The sequence below is a fragment of the Psittacula echo genome (genome assembly GCF_963264785.1).
Source record: "Psittacula echo genome assembly, chromosome: 15".
Lineage (NCBI taxonomy): Eukaryota > Metazoa > Chordata > Aves > Psittaciformes > Psittacidae > Psittacula > Psittacula echo.
In genome coordinates this window covers 6,796,795-6,820,274 of record NC_137751.1, presented here as the reverse complement: position 1 = coordinate 6,820,274, position 23,480 = coordinate 6,796,795, and the positions used below count along the sequence as shown (strand labels likewise).

At 62.1% G+C, this 23,480-nt stretch overlaps 3 protein-coding genes across 6 annotated transcripts in view; 2 read left to right on the top strand and 1 right to left on the bottom strand.

The window, feature by feature from the left end:
- SSH2 (slingshot protein phosphatase 2) overlaps positions 1–7,230 on the top strand; it is a 52,352-nt gene extending 45,122 nt beyond the window's left edge. The window contains exons 14-15 of one of the 2 annotated variants that reach the window (XR_013958079.1): positions 1,215–5,870; positions 5,948–7,230. Coding sequence is in view for 1 of the 2 variants with exons in the window: in XM_080630190.1 (XP_080486316.1) it covers positions 1,215–3,155 (1,941 nt within the window). In the remaining variant the exon portion in view is untranslated. Of the gene's footprint in view, positions 1–1,214 lie in introns of both variants that reach the window. The other variant, XM_080630190.1, reaches the window with a different exon arrangement.
- Positions 7,231–10,636: 3,406 nt separating this feature from the next.
- CORO6 (coronin 6) lies at positions 10,637–14,544 on the top strand (the record flags this gene model as incomplete). 2 transcript variants are annotated; one of them, XM_080629904.1, is made up of 10 exons in its annotated part: positions 10,637–10,834; positions 11,435–11,557; positions 12,007–12,136; positions 12,221–12,402; positions 12,973–13,092; positions 13,473–13,577; positions 13,664–13,809; positions 13,891–13,948; positions 14,029–14,259; positions 14,360–14,544. In XM_080629904.1, 10 exons carry the CDS (start codon positions 10,637–10,639, stop codon positions 14,480–14,482), a joined length of 1,416 nt encoding a protein of 471 aa, XP_080486030.1. In that variant the 3' UTR covers positions 14,483–14,544. The 2 variants fall into 2 exon arrangements, with proteins under 2 accessions (XP_080486030.1, XP_080486029.1); XM_080629903.1 differs by lacking the exon at positions 12,973–13,092 and adding an exon at positions 12,531–12,650.
- A 1,377-nt stretch (positions 14,545–15,921) lies between these two features.
- On the bottom strand, positions 15,922–22,354 carry ANKRD13B (ankyrin repeat domain 13B; the record flags this gene model as incomplete). Of its 2 annotated transcripts, none has more annotated exons than XM_080629798.1 (15): positions 15,922–16,149; positions 16,240–16,320; positions 16,513–16,673; positions 16,760–16,912; positions 16,987–17,144; positions 17,269–17,399; positions 17,473–17,537; positions 17,609–17,690; positions 17,780–17,846; positions 17,946–18,135; positions 18,234–18,377; positions 18,603–18,648; positions 18,748–18,872; positions 19,043–19,178; positions 22,244–22,354. In XM_080629798.1, 15 exons carry the CDS (start codon positions 22,352–22,354, stop codon positions 15,922–15,924), a joined length of 1,878 nt encoding a protein of 625 aa, XP_080485924.1. The 2 variants fall into 2 exon arrangements, with proteins under 2 accessions (XP_080485924.1, XP_080485925.1); XM_080629799.1 differs by having other exon boundaries at positions 16,244–16,320.
- Positions 22,355–23,480: the final 1,126 nt, after the last annotated feature.

The following is a 23,480-nucleotide window of genomic DNA, read 5'->3' as shown; positions in this document are numbered from 1 at the left end:
TTGCTCATTTTTCCTAGGAAACTGCTGCTCAAACCTGGTTCTCTTGCTGTGGACAGGGCATTGCTAATTCTGGCTCTCACTGAGCAGGGTGGCCATTGGGGAGGCATTGTTAGATGCTTCCCTCTTCTTCTCTTTTAGATACTTGGCCTTCTCTGTGCTTTCTCCTTAAACATCTGCTTGCTGGCAGAGGCAGGGCACTGACTGAGTCAGCCTTGACCTGCTGTGCTGTTCTCATGAGAAACTTACTTTGAGGTTTGCATCAGATAGGTTGAATCCAAGGTTCAACATCTTGAACCAGTGTGGGTATTTATCTTGACTTGAGAAATCCACCAAAGAATGGGGTAAAACTTGCACCTTCCCCTGGTTGGGAAGCACCAGCAGTGGGATAGTAAATCAAGGCAGATGTGGAACTTCCACTGCTGGAGGAAGAATCATAGAATCATAGAATAGAATGAGCCTGTCCAGTCCTAGAGCGATGGGATCAGGCATGTCATGGCTCACTGCTCTCTTGGGTAGAGATATGATCCTGACAAAATTTAGTAACCTCTGAATTGAGGTCCTTTTCCCTTATAATTGCTTTCCATCCTCCCTGACTCTCACAGGGATTGATGATGTCTGGGGCCATCATTTTCTGGGAGCCTCTCTTATTTAAATTCCACGCTGCATTGCTTGAATCTTTTCCATCTCCATGTGAGGCAGTAAGACTCTTCCAAATATAATGGGCAAACACTCTCTCCAGTGATTTGGCAGGAGCGTCCGTGTGGATGCAAGAGCCTCTCTTTCTATTTTCTTCCAGGAAACCAGGTTTTATTCTTTGTCCTGTACTTCTGTTCACTCCCCTCTATGAGCAGAATCTTTCACAGTTTTCAGTTCAGAACTGTGCCTTTAGAAGCAGTAGGGGTAGTTTTATTTTGTTAAGTGGACTTTCATTTATTAAAAAAAAGCTAAATTCCCCTGGAATTCAGGGCAATTAAGTAAGAAGTTCTTGAATCTCAATCTAGGTGAAAATCCAGCCTGGAATATCTTGAATGCAGCACCCAGAGACAATAATGCTTCATTAGTCATCATGGCACTTGTAGTCTATCCCCACACACTAGCACATGCACTTCTTGTTCCTTTGGGAGCGTGCAGCCCCATTTCCTTTAAGCTGCTGCCATTTGCTGTGTGTCAGCACAGCTGATCCACTTTGTAATTGTACTGTTCCTGTGTTGCAGGAGGTGCCCGAGCTGCCCAGCACAGGCCATCTCACCAGATCCCACTCAGAAAATGCCATTTCTGTGAAGGAGATCATCACAGAGATCGAGTCAATCAAGCAGGGAGCAGGACCTGCCCAGCAGAAAGAAGGTTCAGCCAACCTCACCCAGACACCAAAGAGGAACACGGTGCATGACCTGCCAGTGGAGGCGATTTGGGCATCAGAAAGGGTGGAGCAGAGCGAAGGAACCTGTGCTGGACACCAGGAAAAGGAGAAGGACCCTGCGCAAGCTGAGCAAGAAGCTGCCCCTTCCCTGCAGCCATCTTCTGGTAGATTAGACCTGGAGGAAAGCAGCTCTGGAGGGGAGCAGCAAGAGCCTCGCAGCTCCATGAACCCTGAGCCCAAGTGGTGCCCTGGCTCTGTCCGACGAGCCACCCTGGAGTTTGAGGAGCGCTTGAGGCAGGAGCAGGAGCACCAGCACACATCCCCAGTCTGCATCTTACCCACTCGCAAGAACTCCAGGAATGAGTCTCCTGCTGCTGAGCTCCTGCTGCGGGGAAAGAGCGAGGAGCCACCCCTGGAGCTGGCTCCGGAGGGTGACAAAGGACGGGCTCCAGGCAATGAGGAGCTGCCTCTGCCTCCTGGAGCAGAGCTGCCTGTGGGCAGGCACCTGCCTGCACAGGAACCTCTGCCTGCAGAGCCCAGCCCGGGGCAGGAGGGAATGGCCCAGCAGTGCAGGACAGTGGTCTCATTCGATGGGACGGAGGAGCCAGCCCTGCCCTCCTTCCTCGCAAAGAGAATTGAAATAATCGAATACACTCCCATGGTCAAGTCTGCAGAGCGCCCCAATGCAAGCTGTGAGCAGGGCGGGCTGGTCACAGCCATCCCCTCTTTAGATGAAAACTTGAACCCTTCCTTGTGCTCGACCTGTCCCCGAGCTCCGATGCTGGTAAACCTCTCACTGGAGCACGCGGTACACAAGCAGGTCACCTGCACTGTGGGCAGCCCCCATGAGGATGGTGGTGGGTTATCTGCTCACCTCGGTGCTGCTTCTCCCTCTGCCCAGGTGACCTCTACACCTTCAGCCAGCCCAGATCACTCTTCTCACCCCTGTGTGATTCACCTGGAAGGTGTCACTGAGCAGAGCACGGGTACTGATGACGAGCCGGTCACGCCGTGTGGCATGGAGGGAGATGCAGCTCTCCCATTCAGGGACAGACCTCTCTGTAGGGGGGGTGCCAGCACCTCGAGGCAGCTGAGCGGTGAGGACTTCACCAGCCAACATGATGAAAACATGGACCTTCTGGACATTTCCTTCCTGTGTTACGGCCTGTCCCATAGCTCCAGCAGCTGCAGCGTGGAGGAGCGCAGCAACAGCCCTGGGCTGGTCAAGCAGCGAGCGAAGGAGATAGAGGCTCGGATCCGGCACGCAGGGCTCACCACACCATCCCACATGAAACGCTCGGCATCCTTGGCCAAACTGGACTGCCTGGACCTCTCCAAGGATGACTTGTCTGAGAGGGAGTCAGCCTCTTCCCATGCCAACCCGGTGCTTCTCACCTGCGTTGCCCTGGGTCGAGGCTTTCGCGGGGGGAGGTTGGAGAGGGATTCCTGTGGAAAGCATCGCCTTTCCTCCCCGGAGCCCGCTAAGCATTTTGTGGAACAGCTCAGAACAACCGAGTGCATTGCCCAGAGCAAGCCTGTGGAGAGGCCGCTAGCTCAGTACGCCAAGGAGTGCGGCTCCAGCCAGCAGAGCTTGTTTTCCAGCATGGATCCAATGTGGACTAGCTCCGAGGAGGGTCCTCCACTGCTCCAGGCGCAGGTCCTGGACTCCTTGTCCCCAGCTCGAGGCCTGGCTGTCGCACCACGGCAGCAGCACGGGAGAACTCACCCTCTGAGGAGGCTCAAAAAGACCAATGATAAAAAGCGGACAACCAATCCCCTCTACAACACAATGTGATCCTGAGCCCTCGGCTGGGATTTCTCCACACAAGCCGTGGCGTTGCGTTCACCTAAGGGGCAGGTGTAATATAAGGAACATGCACTTTATTGGTTAATTTTATATATATATATTGTCATTTTACTGTTCTGGCGCATGTAGGTGTGGGTTGGTTCTTCTGTGTGTGACTCTGACTGCAGGACTGTTTGGGTTTTTTAAGTTTTTTTAACTCAGATAACCTCAAATGTTCTTTTTTTTTGTTTGTACTTTGTTTTAAAAGAACACTTCTGTCATGTGAAAGCGATGTTGGCTTGCTTCGGCAAGGTGGGGTTGTGCTTAGAACCGGATCCGAACTCCTCACTTGAATTTTCCCCATGCTTTGAAATGGTGCTGGGCAGTTGTTGGGGTGAGAGCCCCCACAAATGTGAAGGCTTGTGCCAAGGTCCCTTTGTTTGGCCTTTCTTTTACTTCTGCAAACTGGAACTCCTTGATGCTGGCAGATCACTCACAAAGCTGCTACAGGACAAACCCCCTGGGCTCGGTTCCGCTGGTGCATCCTCAAAGGGAGCATGTGGGTAGATCCTGATGGATGGGCTCCAAAAACCCCAGAGATCAGATCAGTGCTCACCTCCTGGTGCAGGTCATGCAGAGCTCCTCCGTGAACTCCAAGCTCTCAACTGCCCCAAAACCATTGTGTGAGAGGAGGAGACCCCCCAAAGCCAGAGTGTTCTTTTAAAACAAACACCTCGTTAGGGTTTAAACCCTCCCATTACTTGAATACTGCTGTGGGCCTTCCAAGTTCATGGCCATATCATCTGTCCTCTGCTCTCCTGCTGCCTCCCCTCTGCCTCATTCTTGTCTCCTCGTGCTGCCTGAGTTTTCCTCTCCCTTCTGCTCACGGGCACTTCTGGGCACTCCCAAACCTATTACATGATGCGTTGCCCCTACTGAATGCAAAGCTTTGTCCTCTCTGCTGTCACTCCCAGCACCTGGAGGGATGAGCTTTTCTGGATTCTTTTTCCTTTTTTTTTTTTCTTTTTCTTTTTATTTTTTTGCCTAAATTGTATATATGGTATTTATAGAGATTTTTTTTTTTTTTTTGTCATTTCCATGTGGTTTTCTGTTTTTTTAAAAAGGGCAAGACTGCATTCTGTAAACTGGAAAACAAACCCGTCTTACTCAGACTCAGTGCTGTTCATTGTAATCTGCCCAGAAACGGGGGTGGGTTTGGCATTGGAGCCTGTCTCCCCTTTCCAGAAGTGAGCCTCCATGCCAGCCTTTGCCAAATGTTGTCCCTTCTCCTTCAGTCCTGTGTGAACCCCCCCATCACCCCCATCAGGAGGGGGACAGTGCATCTGCCCCTTTCCCTCCTGCTGGAAGCTGGGTTTCGGAAGTGCCAGTTGGATGTGGAAAGCCATGGGCTGCTCCGAGCCATTCTGCAGGTTCTTGCTTCCCTGGAGAACCCATGTTTGATGAAGGGTCTGCTCCAACCTCTCCAGCAAATGATTTAATAGTTCCCAAGCAGTTTGGTTAAATCAAAGCTCCTCATTTCCAGCCGTGCGTACCAGCAACTTGTATGTGTGCTGTAGGAAGGCACTTGCAGACAGGACCCAGAGCTTTCCAATCCCATGGAAGGTCTGTGGCAGGAGCCTGTGTGTGTGAGCTGGTGCTTGGCTCTAGCTCAGATCTGCCCCCTGAGGAGGAGCAAAGCAGAGAGAAGCTGCAGAATGGCTCCAGCTGCTGAAAGCCCAGCATGGAGAGGACGCGCTGTGGGAGGAGCAGCAGACAAGGCTGTGCCTAGAAAGCGGTGCTGATGCTGCAGGCTCTGATGGGACAAGCTCAGCTTGAGCTGGAGAGGAATGCACAGCACCGGAGTGCTGTAGAGTATTGGGAAGCAGCATGTGTCTGTCCTGGGGAAAGGGTGTCCGTAGCCCCACAGGTGAGGATCCCACCTCTCTGCCCTCCTGTAGCTCCCAGGGGTTGTCCCACATTGCCACAGCATGGGGCTGTGTGTCTGTGCTCCAGCAGCAGCATGTGCTTCATCCCTCCTTTCCAAGGAGCTTGGGCTCTGTCACCCGTGCTAGCTGCAGGCTGGAGCACAGCCCGAAGTAGCCCAGCCTGGGTCACGTACCACATCATTGCAGGCCATTTCGGTCACTAGAAGCCACCCAAGTCCCTGGCCCAGGAGGCCAGATACCTCTTTAGGACATGGAAACGCATTTGGCTTCTTCTGGCCAGCTCCAGCTGGCTTCGGAGCTGGGCGAAAGGAAAGGGCAAGTGGCTCATGTCATCTTGTGAAGGACAATTCCAGGCCTTGCCTCCCCCACAAACCTCACCAAACCCTGCTGCCCACCATTCCCAACGCCAAGGACACGTCTGCCTGCTCCTTGCGAGGGCTAGGGTGCCAGCAGGCCTGCCCTGCGTTGGAGGGAGCAGTGTGCTTGGCTGGCTGCATGTCCTGGTGACAAGGATCTGCTTGGGAGGGGAAAGCTCTGTGTGTCATTTGTTCCCTTGAGAAGGGAAGAGGAGGAGGGGGATCTGGTTTCTTTGCCCAGCTCCATCTCAGGAGAAATTCCCTATAGAAAGGCTCTTCCATGCAGACCAGAAATGCTGCTTCCTTCCCCTACTCTGCTGCTGTCCAGGTGCTTCAGCTGGGGAGGTGTGGTGCTGTGCCCTTGTCCTCAGCTCTGTCCCAGCATCGCCATGGTTTTAATCTGGGAAGAGTGAATTGGGGAGGTGTGGTGCTGTGCCCTTGTCCTCAGCTCTGTCCCAGCATCGCCATGGTTTTAATCTGGGAAGAGTGAATTGGGGAGTGTGGTTCCATTGCAGAGCTGTGAAGGTTTTGGAGGGCTGGAGGCTCAGAGCTGGATGGCAGAAAGGGGAAGGAGCTGGAGGGACGTGTCCCATGCAGCTCTCCAGCCTCTGGGCAATGAAGCCACCAAGACCCCTGGCATTAGAGGTTTCTACCTGGGGACAGTTGTCCCTTCTCCATGCTGATGGCTCATGGATGTGTGGTGGTTCACTCCTGCTTCGGGTGTTTCTTGTGACCCACCAAGCACTATGGGCAGCTCAAGCCTTGCTGATGGAGGGGTTTTAGGAGAAAGGTGTTGTTTTAAGGGCATTTTTGTACAAAGCAACTGTTCTTTTGGTCTTGCAAAGCCCTCTCGGAGGACGCTGCGTTGTTTACATTGACTCCTGTACAATATCTCAGCCATCACCTCCCCTCGCCCGCCCCGGCTGTACTGTAACGTGTGAGCCTTGCACAAGCGGATAGCGTGTGTGTGAACCTGGTTTGTACACTGTTCTGTTGCACTCGATGCTCTGTGTGTGTGTGTGTGTGTCTGATCTGCTTGAGAAGTTGTGACCTGTACAAATCTCTTCCCCTTTCAGACCTTTCCTAGGGGCACAGTCCCAGTGCGGTGGCAGGAGGGGCTCAGGAGGTGATGGGGCAGGGATTAGCTCCGTGTCCCTTTGCCAGCGAAGGGCTGGTGGAAGGGAACCCACCGCAGCTCCGGCTGCTGGAGGAGGGAATTGGCAGCGGGGCGCTGCTCCAAGCGCTCTCCCAGCCCAGCAGCAGGAGGAAGCCATACCTGCCGCAGGCCCCCTGCTCCCTTCACGGTGTGTCCTGCCTTAATCTGGTCCCAGCTCCATGCACTCCCCCCATGCTTCTCCCTAAGGGAAGGACCCCCGGAACCCTTGCTGGTGTGGGACAGAGGCAGGCGCTGGCCTGGTGCAGGAGGGGTCCAGGCTCTCGGTCACCATCCGGCAGTGCTGCCAGAGGTGCTAACAGCCCGCCCGCGCTGCAGACATCTCTGTTGGCACAGAAGAAGGTGCCAGTGCCTTTTTCCTTTATGGAGATGTGGCGCCCGTGCTGGTGCGTAGGGATCACCCCGGGGATGGCTGGTGGTGGAGTTGCAGACTGGGGCGCGCTTCTGTCTGCTCCTCCTGGATCTTCCTTGGTGGCTGGGATCGTCCCCTTTCCCCCTCAAGACTTTATGACCGATGTGCTCAGCTGTTTTTAAATGTGAACTCGTGCACTGAGGTGCAGATTCAATGTTCTTGTTACCGAATAAATAAAGTTTTATTTTGAAGATGATGCGGGCCTGCTGCCTCCTCTGTGGGGCTGGGGGCAACGAGTGGTCCCGTGCTGCTGTCAGCGCAGGAGCTGGGGAGCCAGAGCTGGGTTGTTCACTCATGTCCTGTACCAGAAGGGTGGATGGACCCATCCTGTCCCAAGTGATCCGTGCAGGGACTGAAGAGCTGTGCTCCCAAGCAAGATGCTCTTCCAGACCTTGCTGCAGCCCCAGGGGAGATGCTGGGGGTGGGTTACATGTGTAAAACGGGGGACAATGCAGATCCCCTCTTGCACTGCCACAGGCAGAGGAGCCGTGGGAGGCTCCTGGGGTTTAAGCTCAGAGAGAGATGCAAGGTTTTAGCTGGACTCTGGACCAGACCCGCCGTGGCCAGCCAAGGAGCTGAGCTGCATCCAAGCACCAAATAACCGGCTGGGGAAAGGCTTCCTAAACCCTTTCCTGCATTCACTGGGGATGTGGCTTGGAGTTGAGGATATAGGACGCGGGGCCAAGGGCAGAGTGAGCCAGAGCCATGGTGGGACAGGGCAGGCAGGGGGGGTTCTGCAGCCCCATCCCTCCCCGCCACCCCTTTGGCCGGGTGAGCAGGGATGTCACCTTTTCCCTTCCTTTTTGCCAGCAGCCCCCTCCTGCCCGGCTCAGCCAATGCTTGCCTGGCTCCACACGGTGCCCTTGTAGGGTCCAGGGCTTTGCTGCCTTTCCAGGAACCGCAGCTCCCCTCCCACCGGTCCCCGAGCCCCACAATCCCTTAATCCCCTTGGGCCAGGGCATCCCTGCAGGGCAGGCTTCTGCTAAATTCCAAATCTGGTTTCTGGATGTGCCTGTAACCGTCCTGCTGCGCAGGGCTGATGTGGGCTCATCACCCCTATGGGCTTGCAGCTCCCTCGCTCCAGGGGAGGCAGTTTATGGACCCACGGGGTTGGGGCCAGCCCATGGCCATGGCTTCGGTGGGACTGGGCTGGCCGCAGGATGCGGGGGCACCCAATGCAGGGATGCGGGGATGCCCAGCAGCCCTGTGCCCGCTTGAGCCCTGGGCAGAAGTGACCCCGGGGTGATGGAAGGGGAGTGTTGGGGTTGAACCCCCCCGCCGTGGTCTCTCAGAGCGCTGTAGGAAGGCGCAGAGGGGGCAATCCCCATCCCCATCCCGCTGCAGCGCAGTGCGCAGGGGTCCCACGCACCGCGCCGGGGGGGTGAGGGGCTCCCCGCTTTCGGGGCCAGAGGGGGCCGGGCCGGGGGCCGGGCGGGGTGCGGGGACAGGCGGGGCCGGCCCGGGCCCCCCCCACCTCCCGGTGCCCGCCGCGGGGGGGCTGTGGCGGCCGCGGCGCCCGGCTCGGCTCAGCTGTTCTCTGCGGCAGCGGCACTGCGCGGAGCCGAGCGCAGCCGCTCCGGGCGGAGCGGGGCCGGGCCGGGCCGGGCCGGGCCGTGGTGTGGCGGGGGGAGCGCAGCGGGGCCGGGCCGGGCGGAGCCGAGCGGGGCGCAGCGCCCGCAGCGCGCAGGAGCCGCGGAGCGCAGGTGGGAGCTGGGGCGCGGGCAGCGGGGACCGGGCAGCGGGGACCGGGCACGGGGCGGGAGGGGGGGTGCGGAGGGACCCCGGCCCCGCGGCGCCCGCCGCCGCCCCGCAGGAGATGGCTATATTTGGACAGTGACCTCTGGTCGTTCCCGAGCAGCCGCTGCGGATTCAATCGTGGCAACGTAATGGCACGGCCGGGGAGCGGGGCGCGGGGCTGTCCTGCTGTATCCTGCCTGTATCCCGCATGTACCCTGCCGGCACCTTGCCTGTATCCAGCCTGAACCCCGGCTGCGTGCTGCTAGCACCCCATCCGACCCTGCCTGCACCCCATCCAGCTGTCATGCCTGCAGCCTGCGAGCACCCTGCCTGCAGACCATTAGCAGCCTGCTTGTATCCTGTCTACACCCTGTTCAGCACTTGCCAGCACCCTGCCAGCACCCTGCCTGAACTCTGCCTGCACCCCACTCAGCTCTGCCTGCACCCTGTCCAACTCTGCTTGCACCCAACCTGCACCCTCTGCCCTGCCTGCACCCTGCTCAACTCTGCCTGCACCACGTCTGCTCCTCACCAGCACCATTCCTGCACCCCATGCCCTGCCTGCACCCTGCCTGCACCCTGCATGCCCTCTGCCCAGCCAGGCCATAACCCCCTCCCTGTGTCCCTACACCCCAAGCTCTGCTCCCACTGTGCTGCAAAGTACCCGGAGGGTGTCCCCACGGAGCCCACGCATCCCTCCCCAGGGCTGGGGACCATGTCTGGGGCCCTGGGGCTGACAGCAGCGGTGCCAGTGTCCAGGCCCCCTTGGTAGCCAGGCTCCAACCCACAACCCGTTCTGCCGGGCCGGGGATGATGCTGAAGGGCCACAAGAACCCTCGGGGACACCCAGGGACTGGGCAGATGTGGCTTGGTTCAGTGCTGCCCGTGCCCTGGCCAAAAGCCACTGGCCGGGTCATGGAGGAGCGGATCTGCTCCTATCTCTGCCTGCAGCAGTGGTGCCTGGTGCTCCTGGATGAGGTTTAGTGGCTGGATACAGCCCCTGACAATGGCTGAGGCCCCCAGAGAGCACAGCGGAGTCCCTGGTCAGTGGCTCATGGGTGCTGCAGAGCCCCAGCTCCAGGGGTCTTGAGGGGATCAGTACCCTTCGATAGGTCCCAGGAGCAGCAGAGGCTTGGGACAGAGATGGGTGATGGTGGGCAGCGTTCCTGGCTGGGATGGGAACCCCGCTGGGGCCATGGTGAGCACAGGGGGCTCCTCTGCACCCCGGGGGTGCCCACAGGGCTGCATGGCTGTGCCAGGTCCAGCCCTCACCTGGGGTCAGTGCCAGGGGAATGGGCTGTGCATGCAGAATGGATGACACATGCAGGAGCCCATGGGGTAGGCATGAGATAAGCAATGCTGGATGCACAACCTCCCTCCTGCTTGCTGTGTCGAGCCAGGTATCTTTGGGCCACTGATGCAGAATGGGGCACAAGGGGACAAGCTGTGACCTGGTGCAAGGCACCTCCATGTCCACCCTCAGCTCTCCTCAGCCCCATTTCTCTACTACAGCTGCCCTTGTGCCAACCCCAGTGCTGGTCTTGGGACACGGCACAGCCACAGGGCACAGCAGCACATCATGGCATGACCATGTCACTGCCCAGCCATCAAGTGTCTCTGGCCACAGAATGCCCATCCGCAGCACTTGCAGCACGCACACGGCCCTGCACAGGGGCTGTCCCCACTCCCTGTGTGGGATAAAGGTTACATCAGGCACCATCCTGCATCCCCATCCCCTGCCATCTCCATGTCCCAAGGCTTCCCCCTGTGCCCAGGATGGGGGTGATTTATCAGGGGGACAAGGGCACCAAACCCCCTTCCTGCTGTGCCGGGGGGGTCATGGCCTGACCCTGCACCCCCCAGCCATGAGCCGACGCGTGGTGCGCCAGAGCAAGTTCCGGCACGTGTTTGGGCAGCCGGTGAAGGCCGACCAGATGTACGAGGACATCCGCGTCTCCAAGGTGACGTGTGACAGCTCCTTCTGCGCCGTCAACCCCAAGTTTGTGGCCATCATCGTGGAGTCCGGTGGCGGAGGGGCCTTCATCGTCCTGCCCCTTGCCAAGGTGAGCAGGAGGCTGCTGGGGACTGAACCCTGATGCAATGTACTGGGGGGGGATGTGCTGATGGGCTCTGCTTTTGGGGGGCTGCTGTGGCCCCAGAGTCACCCAGTTTCGCCCCAATATTTCCATCCTGCCACGGATGAATGGACAGACTGGGCTGATCTTCTGCATCTGTGAAGGGTGATGACCCGAGGGCAGCTGAGGGGATGCAGGAAACCCCTGGCTGCTTTCTTCCTGGCCGGAATTCCTTGGGAGCACATGATGAGCAGAGAGCATCTCAGTGGGGTGGGGGTCTGTGCTGCCCACCCCAGCAGAGGGGCTTGGAGGGGGTCCCCAACCTCTCCGTGTCATCAGGGAGGACACAAAACAACCTCTCCCAGATCACACTGATCTCCTCCATGTCCCATTAAGGGCCTCATGCTAACTGAGCCCATTCCCACTGCGTGCCTCAGTTTCCCCCTTCAAGGCAGGTGCAAAGCTCTGGGCCCCCTGCATGTCCCTCTTGTGCCACAGCACCACGTTGTGGCCAGGCTGGGGTTTGGGGGTCCCCTGGCAGCGTCCCCCCCACTGCTGGGTACTCACCCAGGCACCTCGGCCTTGCAGACGGGACGGGTGGACAAGAACCACCCGCTGGTGACGGGGCACACGGCGCCCGTGCTGGACATCGACTGGTGCCCCCACAACGACAACGTCATCGCCAGCGCCTCGGAGGACACCACCGTCATGGTGAGGGGCAGACCCGGGCGGGAGGGGGGTGACGGGCGCAGGGGGAGCCGTGCAGGGCATCGCCCCCCCCATCCCGCTGCCTGCGAAGTGTCACTGGCCTATTTTTAGCCGCGGTGCCATGCGTTCACGCTGGCGGCTGCTGCTCTCTCCATGATGCAGCACTTTGTGCTAAATATACCTGCATCGGCGACTCAGCACCCAGGAATAGCGGGGGGGGGGGGGGGGGGTACTGGGGGTGCACCCCTTTCCCTGTGTCCATCAGCAACCCAACTGCGAGGGGTGCACCCCAGGATGGAGGTGCTGCTGTTGTCCCATTGCCAGCCTCCTGCAGCCTGAGCCGGGATTAAGGATGAGGTTAATTGGCTCCGAGGCCCTCAGCCGCTTAGTGCTCAGGCGTGGGGTGATCCCCACCATCCCACACCCCGCTGTCCGTGTCCCCCCCCTTCAAGGTGTGGCAGATCCCTGACTACGTCCCCATGCGCAACATCACGGAGCCGGTGGTGACGCTGGAGGGACACTCCAAGCGGGTGAGCATCATCTCGTGGCATCCCACCGCCCGCAACGTGCTGCTCAGCGCAGGTAAAGGGGGTCCCCAGGTCACCTCCCCGGGGTTTAGAGGGGGGTCTGTGGAGTGATGTTGTCTACCCCCTTGGTCCTCCTCAGGCTGCGACAACCTGGTGATCCTGTGGAACGTGGGCACGGGGGAGATGCTGCTGGCGCTGGATGACATGCACACTGACCTCATCTACAACGTGGGCTGGAACCGCAATGGCAGCCTCCTCGTCACCACCTGCAAGGACAAGAAGGTTCGAATCATTGACCCCCGCAAGCAGCAGGTTGTGGCGGTGAGTGTCCCCCATGTGTCCCCGCCACCAGCCCGCCACGGGGTCCCCCCCAGTGCCTGCCTGACCCTACTAACCCCCTGCACCGCGCGTCTCTGTGTTTGGTTTTAACCCGCTAACGGCCGGCGCAGGAGAAAGACAAACCCCACGACGGCGTCCGCCCCATCCGCGCCATCTTCATGGCCGATGGCAAGATCTTCACCACTGGCTTCAGCAAGATGAGTGAGCGGCAGCTGGCCCTCTGGGACCTGGTATGAGAAAGTGGCTCCTGCCTGGCCAGCACCGCTCTGGGGACCCTATGGAGCTCAGCCAAGCTGGGAATGCACTGAGTGTTAGGGATGCTCTGGGTACCAGTGATGCTCCAGGTACCAGTGATGCTCCAAGTACCAGGGATGCACTGGGTACCACAGATGCACTGGGTACCAGGGATGCTCTTCAGCAGCACATGCGCTCCAGCAGCCTCATGCACTCCCCAGCAGCAGGACTCAGCATCTCTTCTGGGGGACAGATCCGGACCCCCTCCCATTTTCCCCCATCCCATGCCCCATGCTGACTCTCTCCCCCTTCCCCCAGGAGAGGTTTGCCCCCCACGAAGGGCTGAGGCCCGTGCGGGCCATCTTCACGCGGGAAGGACACATCTTTACCACGGGCTTTACCAGAATGAGCCAGCGGGAGCTGGGCTTGTGGGACCCGGTAACGAGGCCGCATGGAGTGCTGCCCCGGGAACTTGGCCACCCCAAACCTCTGCCCCCTTCCCTGCCCCGGGGTGGGGTGCCTGCTGTGTCCCCCCTATAAAGATGCCAAGTTCCCAAGTGTGCTGTGCTGTGCTGGGGATGGGGGAACAAGGAGTGCTGGGGGGGGGAACACAAGGCTGGGATGCACTCAGTCATGCAGGTAAGCAGGAGCAGGGCAGGATGTTCTGGGGGGGGGGACATGACAAGCTGTGTGCCTGGGGGGGTGTGTACCGTGGGGGGGGCCAGCCCTGTCCCCGCAGAGTGCTGTGGCTAATGTGTGACTAACCAGGGTGGGGGTTTGGGGACCATCACTCACCCCCCACTGCTCCGGCCCCACAGAACAACTTTGAGGAGCCGATCGCCCTGCAGGAGATGGACACAAGCAACGGGGTCCTGCTGCCCTTCTATGACGCTGACTCCAGCATTGTCTACCTCTGTGGGAAGGTAAAACCCCCCTGGGTGCACCTCCCGATGCCACCCATGTCTGTGGGGGTGCCAGGGCTGGCTGACAGCCGTCCCCACGCCCGCAGGGTGACAGCAGCATCCGGTACTTCGAGATCACGGATGAGGCACCCTATGTGCACTACCTGAACACCTACAGCAGCAAGGAGCCGCAGCGGGGTATGGGCTTCATGCCCAAGCGGGGCCTGGACGTCAGCAAGTGTGAGATCGCCAGGTAAGAGCTTGGGGGGTGCTCAGGGGACCCGGAGGGGTCACAAGGGGGTGGCTGGACCCTCACTGCCTCTGCCCCACGCAGGTTCTTCAAGCTGCACGAGCGCAAGTGCGAGCCCATCGTCATGACGGTGCCACGCAAGGTGAGTCCATTGGGTCCCAGGGGAGGTGGGGGGGTAAGGAGGGGACACCTTGTCTCATTGCAGTCTCCCTCGCCCCGCAGTCAGACCTCTTCCAGGATGACCTGTATCCCGACACGCCGGGCCCGGAGCCGGCGCTGGAGGCGGATGAGTGGCTGTCTGGTAAGGATGCAGAGCCCATCCTCATCTCGCTGCGGGATGGGTACGTCCCCATCAAGAACCGGGAGCTGAAGGTGGTCAAGAAGAACATCCTGGACAACAAACCCCCCCCCGGCCCCCGCCGCAGCCACTCTGGTTGTGACCCCAACGTCTCTGTGAGTGTCCTGGGGATGGGGATGTTGTGGCAGGGCTCTCCCCTGCCTGCGGTGGGGTCGGAAGGGGCTCCCCAGTGACCCTGCGTGTGTGCCCCAGCAGCAGCCGGCCTTGCAGGAGGTGCTGGAGGAGATCCGTGCCCTGAAGGAGACGGTCCAAGCGCACGAGAAGCGCATCTCCGACCTGGAGAACAAACTCTGCCAGTTCACCAACGGCACGGACTAACGCGGTGGCCACGGCCAGGACTGCCCCGGCCCCCTGGGGATTAAAGCCGAGTCCCCGCAGAGGGCAGGAGCCCAGAGCCGTGTTCTTTCCCCAGGAGCCGAGGCTGCAGGGAGGGGATCAATCCCTGGACCCCCCCCCCAATGGCATCGGTCACATCCTGCTCCGACGGTGTCCTGGCACCCGAGGGGGTCCCACTTCAGTGCCCACAGGCTGGGGCTGCTGAGCATCCCTCCTCAGGGACCTGCAAGCTGGATGCCAGCACCCCCCCAGCACAGAGAGCTGTTGGACCCCCCCATGGCCAGGATGTGCTTGGGTACGGTGCTACATCCCCCTCCATCACCCCCTTTGCCTCCCACTGCCCCATCGCCCCCCTCAGCGGCTCCCACCCGGCTCTTTGCTCCTGGGTCCCCCTTTAATAAAGGGCTCAGCCCCCCATGGCTGTGTAGCAGGTACCAGGGACATGGGGCTGCCATGCTGGGGGGGCCCTGCCTGCACCCCCCTGCCCCGGGGCAGGCACAGAGAGACCAGGAGAGACAAACATTAAAGAGCATTTATTGGTGTTGGCCGCGGTTGGAGCTGCTCAGGCTCCCCCGGCCCTGGCCCAGATGTCGCTTGTGGGGTGCATGGGGTGGAGGGGGGGGCACCGGCTGTGAAAAGTCCCAGGGGAGCGAGCCCGGCCCCCCCGTTGCCCCCAGCCCCCCATGTGCAAAGGAGGAGCAGCCCGGGGCAGGGGGGGCCGGGGGTTAGCACCATTGACATAAGGTTTCTCTCGGGGTCAGTGCCCGGGACGAGGGGGTGCAGCGCTGCCAAGGGGGGGGGAGCAGGGCAGGGGGTGCGAGCAGGGGGTTAAGGGGGGTGACACCGGGTGGCCTTTCACAGGCACCCCCTTGGCTGCCCCAGTGGACCCCCGCACCGGGGTGGGGGTCCCCACGCTGGCTGTGGGGTGCAATGGGGCTGAGCCCCTCCCATGGCAGGCAGAGCAGCTCCCGGGTAAGTGCACTTGGTAGCGCCTGGGCTGAGGGGCTTGGGGTGCCTGAGCAGAGCCCCCCAGCTCCAGGGGGCAGCCCAGGACCCCACACAACTGGCAGACCCCCATCTGGGGCAGGATGTGCCCCCCACCACCTCCTTAGCGTGAGGGGCCGAGCAGCACCCCATAGGGCAGTTGGGGATCCCAGGGGTGGGTACAGTCTGTAGGGTTGCCCCCCCTGGTCTCTGCCACCCCTCTGCAGGGCTGCCACCCATCCCCACCCCATCCTGCTGTGGGGTGCCCCCCCTGCACCCCAACTACGGGGATGATCTCCCCCACACCAAGGCCAAATCCTGCACCCCTCTCCCCGCTTGCAGTGCTTGGGCTGCCTCCCCCCACCCCGCTCCCCCTCTGTGCCCCCATACACGGCACCGGCCGCATCCCCATCCCCATAGGGATGGAGGGGGGGGGGTTAGTGGGGGTGCGGGGTCACTTCTCGGTCAGCGAGAGCTGCAGGATCCGCTGCAGATCCTCCTCCTCCTGGCGCGTCCGGCGCTCGGCTTCCTCCTGCTCCCTCGCCGACAGCGCCATGGCCAAGCGCAACTGCTCCGCGTAGCTGGGGAACAGGGAGCTGGGCCCCCGGCCCCCCCCCGGCGCAGGGGCAGCGGGGGGCCGGGGCGCTGCTGTGTGCTGGGGAGTCCTGGGGGGGGGGGGTGGCAGGGTCTCAATGGGGGTCCCTGCGGAGCCAGCACCCGCTCCCGCTCCCCCGGGGGGGCTGGCTGGACCTTACCAACCTGTCTCCCCGGCGGCCCTCGTGGGACATGGGGTGGGTGCCTGGTTTGCTGTTGGTTAGCGCTTCCCAAATGGTCACCTATGGATGGTGGCAGAGGGGGGGTCAGAGGGTGGCACCCCTTTTGCCCTGAGCGCCCCAAAATATAGTTCCATGGCATGAGCGCTGACCCATCACCACGGGATGCAGGGATGGGGCAAGGTGGGATGAGGCTCCCGCAGCAGCATCAGGATGGGGTGGGCAATGGGAGGCAGGGGGGGTGTCCGTACCCACCTGGTCATACTCACTGCCCGCCTCCAGCAGGCTCTGCTGGATGGCGAACTGCAGCAGATCATCCTCATCCTCCCGCAGGGCATCCTGGTGCGTCCCTACCACGCTGTACCCCCGCGGCACCTCGAACAGGGCTGGGTCCATCTCACACGCGCGGCATGAGGCTATGGGAGACAGGCACCAAAAGGCTGGGTACCCCTCTGTGTCTCCCCCCTACCCCATCACCCGTGTCCACCCTAACCCCAAGTACTCAGGGAGCTGGAGCTGCTGATGCTGGAGGAGTCACTGCTGGGTGAAGGGGCCTCGCTGCTGGGGCTGTGCCGCAGGGAGCTGACGGGCTCGTCGCACCCATTGAGGTTCCCAAAGGTGATGCGGGCATTGAGGATGTGGAAGATAGGGATTTCTGTGGAAAAAGGGATAAAAAGCAGGGAGGGAATGGGGCTGCACCCCTGTACCCCTAAAGACCCCCCCTCGTACCGATCTTGACGGGGAAGCCGGGTGGGAGGCGCAGGGTGATGAAGTCCCGCAGCTTGGCGAAGAGCGCGTTGCTTATTGCCATGAGGTCAATGATGGGGGCAACCTGCTCGCAGAGGGACAGCGGATGGTCCTCACACAGCCACAGCTTCGCCTTGAACCTGCCGGGGACAGGCGCCAGGCTGGGGACCCCCTGCCTGCCCCCCCCATGGGGGGGCTCCGCAGCGGGCAAGGAGATGGAGGGGAAGGACAGGGGGGTCCCCAATCTGCTCCTTCCCCCCTCACTTCTGTGTCTTGGTGGTGAGCTCCATGGGCCGCCCCATGTCCCGGTTGCCCAGCTCAAAGTTGGGGTTGAAGTACTCCTCCGGGGTGATGGCGGTGGGGTTGGCGTGGCTCAGTGTCTGCGTGATCAGCGTCTATGGGATGGCCCAGGGGGGTGAGGGGGGTGTCCAACTGTGGGGACACCCCTCAGACCCATGGGACGCTCACCCCGTTGTTGGGCCCCACATGCTGCTCAGCGATGCCCAGGAAGGACTGCAGAGGGGTCTTGCTGCCTATGGGACATGAGGGGGTGAGGGCAAGAGCGGGTATGATGCTCTGCCCACCCAGCCCGTGCTGGCTCCACCTTTGCTCTTGCCCTTGTGCTGGTCCGAGAGGTGCTCGGTCCGTGTCCGCGTGATCAGCTCCACATTGGATGCGCCGTAGACCTGGATGAGGAAGGGGGAATGGCTGATGTGGATACCCCCAACCCACAACCAGCCATATCCCTTCAGGCAGCTCAAGCCCTGCCCCTCACCTTGGCCTCGTACCCATTCACCATTTCTGTCTTCTCACTCCTCCAGCCCAGAATGCCGGACTTATTCCTTGGGTGACACAACACAGTGAGCAATGGATGGTCCCGTTCATCCAGCCTGCGGGGCTGCACATCCCTAGGAATGGGCAAGGTGCTGCCCCCAGCCCACCTCTCAAAGGCGATGTTCTTGGTGTCGAGCTGTGTGGTGACGACGGGGGCCGTCAGCCGCCCCATCACCTGCTCCTCGGTGGGCTGCACAGCAGCCAGCAGCACCTCCTGGTCGTGGCCGGCCAGGGCCAGTGTCTCCGAGTACACCACCCGCCGGTCGTGGTCGATCTCCATCACCACCGCGCTGGTGTCTGCAGGGAGCAGGGTCAGGATAACCACGTCACCCATGCCCAGGGCGCTCTGCAGTGCTCCCCATTGAGGGCACAGGGGGATCCTGGTGCGCTCTCACCTTGTCCCCTAAAGACAAAGCTGCGGTTGCCCCGCTGCCAGGTCATATGGTCAAAGCCCAGCAGCGTGGTGTCCACTCGCAGGTTCTGGCCACTCTTCCACACCTTGTAGGTGTCGCTGGGGCAGATCTTGGACACCAGCGGCACTGGGGAGAGATGGTGATAGCCCAGCCAGGGATGGGGCCAGCCTGCCCCTCGAGTGGGCTGACAGCACTGAGATGGGGGGGGGGGATGCATCTGGGGACAGGGGTCTGCAAGCTTGGGGTGTATGGGGAGAGGGAGGACGGTGTCCACCATCCCGGGGATGGGGATGGATGTTGGGGCTGAGGGACTCCCACTCCCTCCCCAGCAATGCTCTACCCCGAGCTTACCCCAGCTGGTGAATTCCCACTTCATCTCCACATAGAAGTCCTGGGCCTGCCGAGAGCCCAATGGGGTCAGGAGGAGCTCGTGGCCAGCATTCCCCTGCCCGCCATCCCACCCTACTATTCCCATGGGATGGAGGGATGGGGATACCTTGCGCAGCTTCTCCAGCAGGATGGGGATCCCAGCCAGGCGCTTGATGGCTCTCTGGTAGTCGCGGTAGCGCAGGACCAACTGCACCAACTCCAGGTCCCGGGTGCTCACAGCCTCCTGCAGCACTGCAGGGCAGAGAGGGGCAGTTGCCCAGGGCTGTGGCACGGCAGAGGTGGCCACATGCATCTGCCACCATGTGAGCTGTCCCCTGGGGAGCTGCACCACTGGCTGTGCCCATGCCCATGCCCATGCCCATGCCCATGCCAGGGCAGGCTGATGGAGGACCAAGGCTCACCCGTCCAGCCGCTGCGGTTCTCCTTGCCCACGTCAGCACCATGCTTCAGCAGCACCCTGGCGCACTCGAGGTGGCCCAGCGTGGTGGCCAGGTGCAGTGGGGTGCGTCCTCGGGGGTCCAGCTGCTCAATGTCAGCCTGCCAGGAGGGAATGGGCCTCAGGGACCACCGGGGTGGCCAGACCCTGCCCTTCAATGCAGATGTGAAGCTCCCACAAGCAGTCAACATCTGATGGCATCTCAGCGAGCATCCCCTCAGCTCCCCCAGGACATGCACCCCAAAAGGCTCTCCCTGCTCCTCAGACCCATGGGGAGGGTGCAGTGGTGCTCTCAGCACCCAGCACAGCTCAGCACGGTCAAGCTGGGCTCTACCCACCCATACGGGCATGGAGCAGGGGCATGGCATTGGGGCGCAGGGATGCCACGGGTGCAGCGCATGGGGCTCTGCATGGCTTGATGCAGCTGCAAGCTTGGGAAAAGCCCCCACCTCTGTGGTTTGGATGCAGGGGGGGTGCTGCTGCCCAGTTGCCAGGCAGCACCGCTGGCAGCCCCCCTCTGCCGAGGCCCGGAGCGTGGCTGCGGCGGGTGCACGTGTTCCCCTGCCTGAGCCGCAGGCGGCTGCGTGAGCGGAGCGACTGCTCCGAGGATCCCCGGCCCTGGGGAGCCGCACGCTGGGGCTGCCATTGTTTGTGCCAAGCCCAGAGCCGGGCACCCGGCCAGCCCCGAGGAATCCCTCGCGGGGGGGGTGGTGGTGATGGGCACCCCGAGCACCCGCGTGGGGTGCAGCATCGCAGCCAACCCCCGGGCTGGGGATACGGCGCAGCGGATGATGGAGCGGCAGTGCGGGACCAGCCTCTGCACCCCAGCACCTTGTGCCCGGAGAGGGGCAGCTGCGTGTAGCCAGGGGAGAGGGCAGTGGGATGGATCCCGAATCAAGGCACGGGTTTTGGGGAGCGCAAAGCTGGGCTGCAGGACCCAAAGGTGCCAGCTGGGAGCAGGCACCCCAGAGGTGTCTGGGGCTGGGCAGGGTTGGGGTGTGGGCTCTCAAAACCCAGGCAAGTCCCTGCCTCGCTCTTGGGCACATCCTGCATTCCCTGTGCCCCAGGGATTCCTCATCCCTGCTCAGGGACATCCCCATGCCCCTCACCCCCAGAGGCTCACCATGAAGGGGAACCCCCACCAGGCTGCCCACATCACTGGAGCAACACAGCCCCCCAGGTCTCCAGGAGCCAACGTGCTGCTCCAACGCTCTCCAGGCGACTGCTGCTGCTTAATTGCGCTAATGAAATGACTCTAATTAAAGCAATCGCCCCCCAGCTGGGGGACGGGTGCTGCAGGCTCAGTGGGGCTCCCCAGCTGCAGCCTTGCCCCAGTGCCGGGCAGGATCAGGGTCCCTGCTCCGGGGATGCGGCACAGGAGCCAAGCCCTGGGGACACGGCGTGACCCAGTTTTTACCAGCAAGAGCTCGGTCCTGGGCCTGGTGCTGGGACAGCTCCAGCCCAAGGGGCTGCAGCACAGACCTCACAGCGCTGCCCGTCCTGGGGCTGGGGCACCCACTGGCGATGGGGACAGGGATGGCTCTGGGGTGGCAGGGGTGCAGCTCTGGCTGCTCCTCCCGTGCCAGCCAGGACGTGGCACAGAGCATCCCCTGTGCCGGGGTTGTCCCCAGGGTGGGGGACCCCAGTGTCTGCTCCCAGGTGGCATCAGGGGATGCCAGCACAGGGAGGTGGTGCTGGGCGCTGCTGTCCCTGTGCAGCCCTGGGTCCCAGCCATGTGTGACAGGGCAGGCGGTGGTGTGGGATGTCCTGGTACAATGGGCTCTGTGTCACTGCCTGCCACCTCCTTGTGCTGTCTCTGCCACAAGGACCCACTGGCCCTCACTCCCCAGGTGGAGGCAAGCATAGACAGGAGCTCCTGGTGACAATTCAGGGGTCACCCACACAGGGCCCTTATGGGGACATGAAGAGGAGCAATACTGCCAGCTGCCCCAGCACTTCCCATCCCCAAACACCTGCATGTGTACTGAGCCGTGTCCCTGGATGCCCTGGATAGGGATGGGTGGCTCAGCTTGGGCTGGCCCCAAGGCCCCGTTTGCCCTGGGGTCTGGCCTGCAGCACCCATGGGTGCACACAGAGCCGGCTTTGCTTTCACCCTGCAAATGGCAGCAGGGACCATGTCAGAGCCCCACCAGAGCCAGGCTCGGGGTGTGCTGGAAACCCTCCCTGCAGCACCAGCATCTCCTGAGCCGCCTCCACCGCCTGCACCCAGCTTTGATCTGCACCACACCGAGCTCCTGGGAAAAACGACCCCAAATCACCACGGGAATAAACGTGCCGGCGGTGGGGCGATGCCGGCGCATCCATCCCGGCTGGCCCCCACAATGGAGGCGGGTGTGGCGGGAGCCATCGCCTGCATCCCGGCGGGAGCATCGTGGTACAGCAGCCCCCTGGTTTGTGCATCAGCGGGGTCCATCCGGCGCGGCCCTCAGCACCCTGGGGTGCCGGGAGCCCGGCCGAGGGAGCGGGGATGCTGGTCACAGCCTCACCACCAGCCTCCCTCCAGCGCCTGCGGTTTCCTGCGTCTTCGGGGTTGGGTTTTAATTACCTGAATTGCAACGCCACGGGGGAGAAGGGAGGCTGGGAACCCGCCTGGGGACGTGCTTCACCACCGCCGGCTGGGGGCTTCCCGGGATGGGGGACACCGGGGGTCCCCCACGCCGAGAGGAACCCGACCGGCCTTTTGGCGCTGGGGTCTGCACCCCATAGCAGCATCAGGGCCCTGTGTCTCTCCCCAGAGGGGATCAGCCTGAGGGTGGGGAGCTGGGGGGCTGCAGCGGGGCTGTGAGCACCTCCAGAAGTGGGGTGCAGGTTCGGGTGCTGGGTCTGCAGAGGCCTAGCAGGGGACACGTGGGGAGGGCTGCTTGCAGCTGCGTGAGCTGGGGGATGCAGGGGACCGGCGGGTGGTACCCATTGCTCCACGCCGGCCCCGGGGACAGCCGGCACAGTCCCGGAGTGCAGGGAGACACACGGTACCCCCAAAGCCCTGCCAGCCACGCAAGGGACCCCATCATTATCATCACCACCATCATCTCCATCCTCATCCCAGCCCCGACCAGGAGCCCGGCTGCAGCCCGGCAGCATTGCATCAGCTGAACCGAGCCGAACCGGGCCGTGCCCGGGGGTACCCCCCTTTCCCCCCCCCCACCTGCTTGGCGCTGAGCTCCCGGTCCAGGTCGCGGGCGCGGTTGTGCCAGACGAGGTAGTGCAGCGGGTACCTGCCCTCCGGCCCCTTCCTGCCTGAGCAAGACGCGAGCATCCTCCGTGCATGCTGGAGCGGCGCGGCGGGCGCGGCGCGGGGCGGAGCGGGGCGCGGGGGGGCGCGGGGCGGGGAGGAACCGGCACCTCCCGCACGGTGCTTCCCCCTCGCCCCCCCGCACCGCCCGGCCTCATGGGACTTGTAGTCACACTGCCCGGCGTCGCCCCCTTCTTCATCCTCCTCTTTCTTCCTCGGCCCCTGCCCAAACCCCGCATCGCGCAGCCCATCGCCGCGGCCTCCGACCCTGCGGGGGGGGGAGGCGGGTGGTGTTGGCTGCAAAGTGTCACCCGCTGACCCTCAGGCCCCCCAACATCCTCTCTCCACGCTCATTTTCCCCCCTCCCGCTTCCCCCATCCTGGCTCTGGGCACATGGCAGGGCAGGGGTGAAGGCGTTGGGGGGGGGGTCCGCGCACCCCCGTGCCGGGCAGCTGCCGCCGCGGGCCCCCAGCCCAGTTTCCTTTTCCGCCTGCGTTTCTCCCGGGCGGGCGTCGTGTTTTCCGGCTGCTGCCCGAGAACAATGCGAGGCTGGGCCTCAGCCACTGCCTCAGCCTCCTGCCGGCGCCACGCTCCCGGCCCCCGACCCGCTGCCCCCCGCCCCGCCATGGGGCTGAACCCCCTCGTTATTCCCCGTTCAGCCACAATGAAGGCGGTGGTGCTGGTGGTGGTCGCATCCCCCTGCCCCGGTTCCCGCACAGCATCCCGCATGTCCCCGCTGTCCCATGACGTCATGGGCCATCCCCTCGGTGAGGTCACTCGTTGTCTGACCCATGGTGCTGGGGGACAGGATTCGGCGCCGGTCCTGTGGATCCTGCATGGGGTGGGCGCGATGGAGGGGTCTGACCCCCACAGCTGCCTGTGCAATGGGGCGTCCTCCCTGCCCCAAGTGCTTAAAGGATGCCGGGGGGGGGGTAGACCATAAATGGGTCTATCCAGTACCCCCACCCCCCCGAAATTCCCTGATGAATCTACTGGGAATGCTGTGGCCCACCCTGCACATCCACAGTGCAGTGTCCTGCCTGCACGGCTAGGGCAGGAAGGAACCCCGTGACCTGTGCCCCACAACCTGACCAGTGCTTGCCTGCACTGCACCCCATAGCGCCCGGCGATGGGATGCACAGGAGTGGGG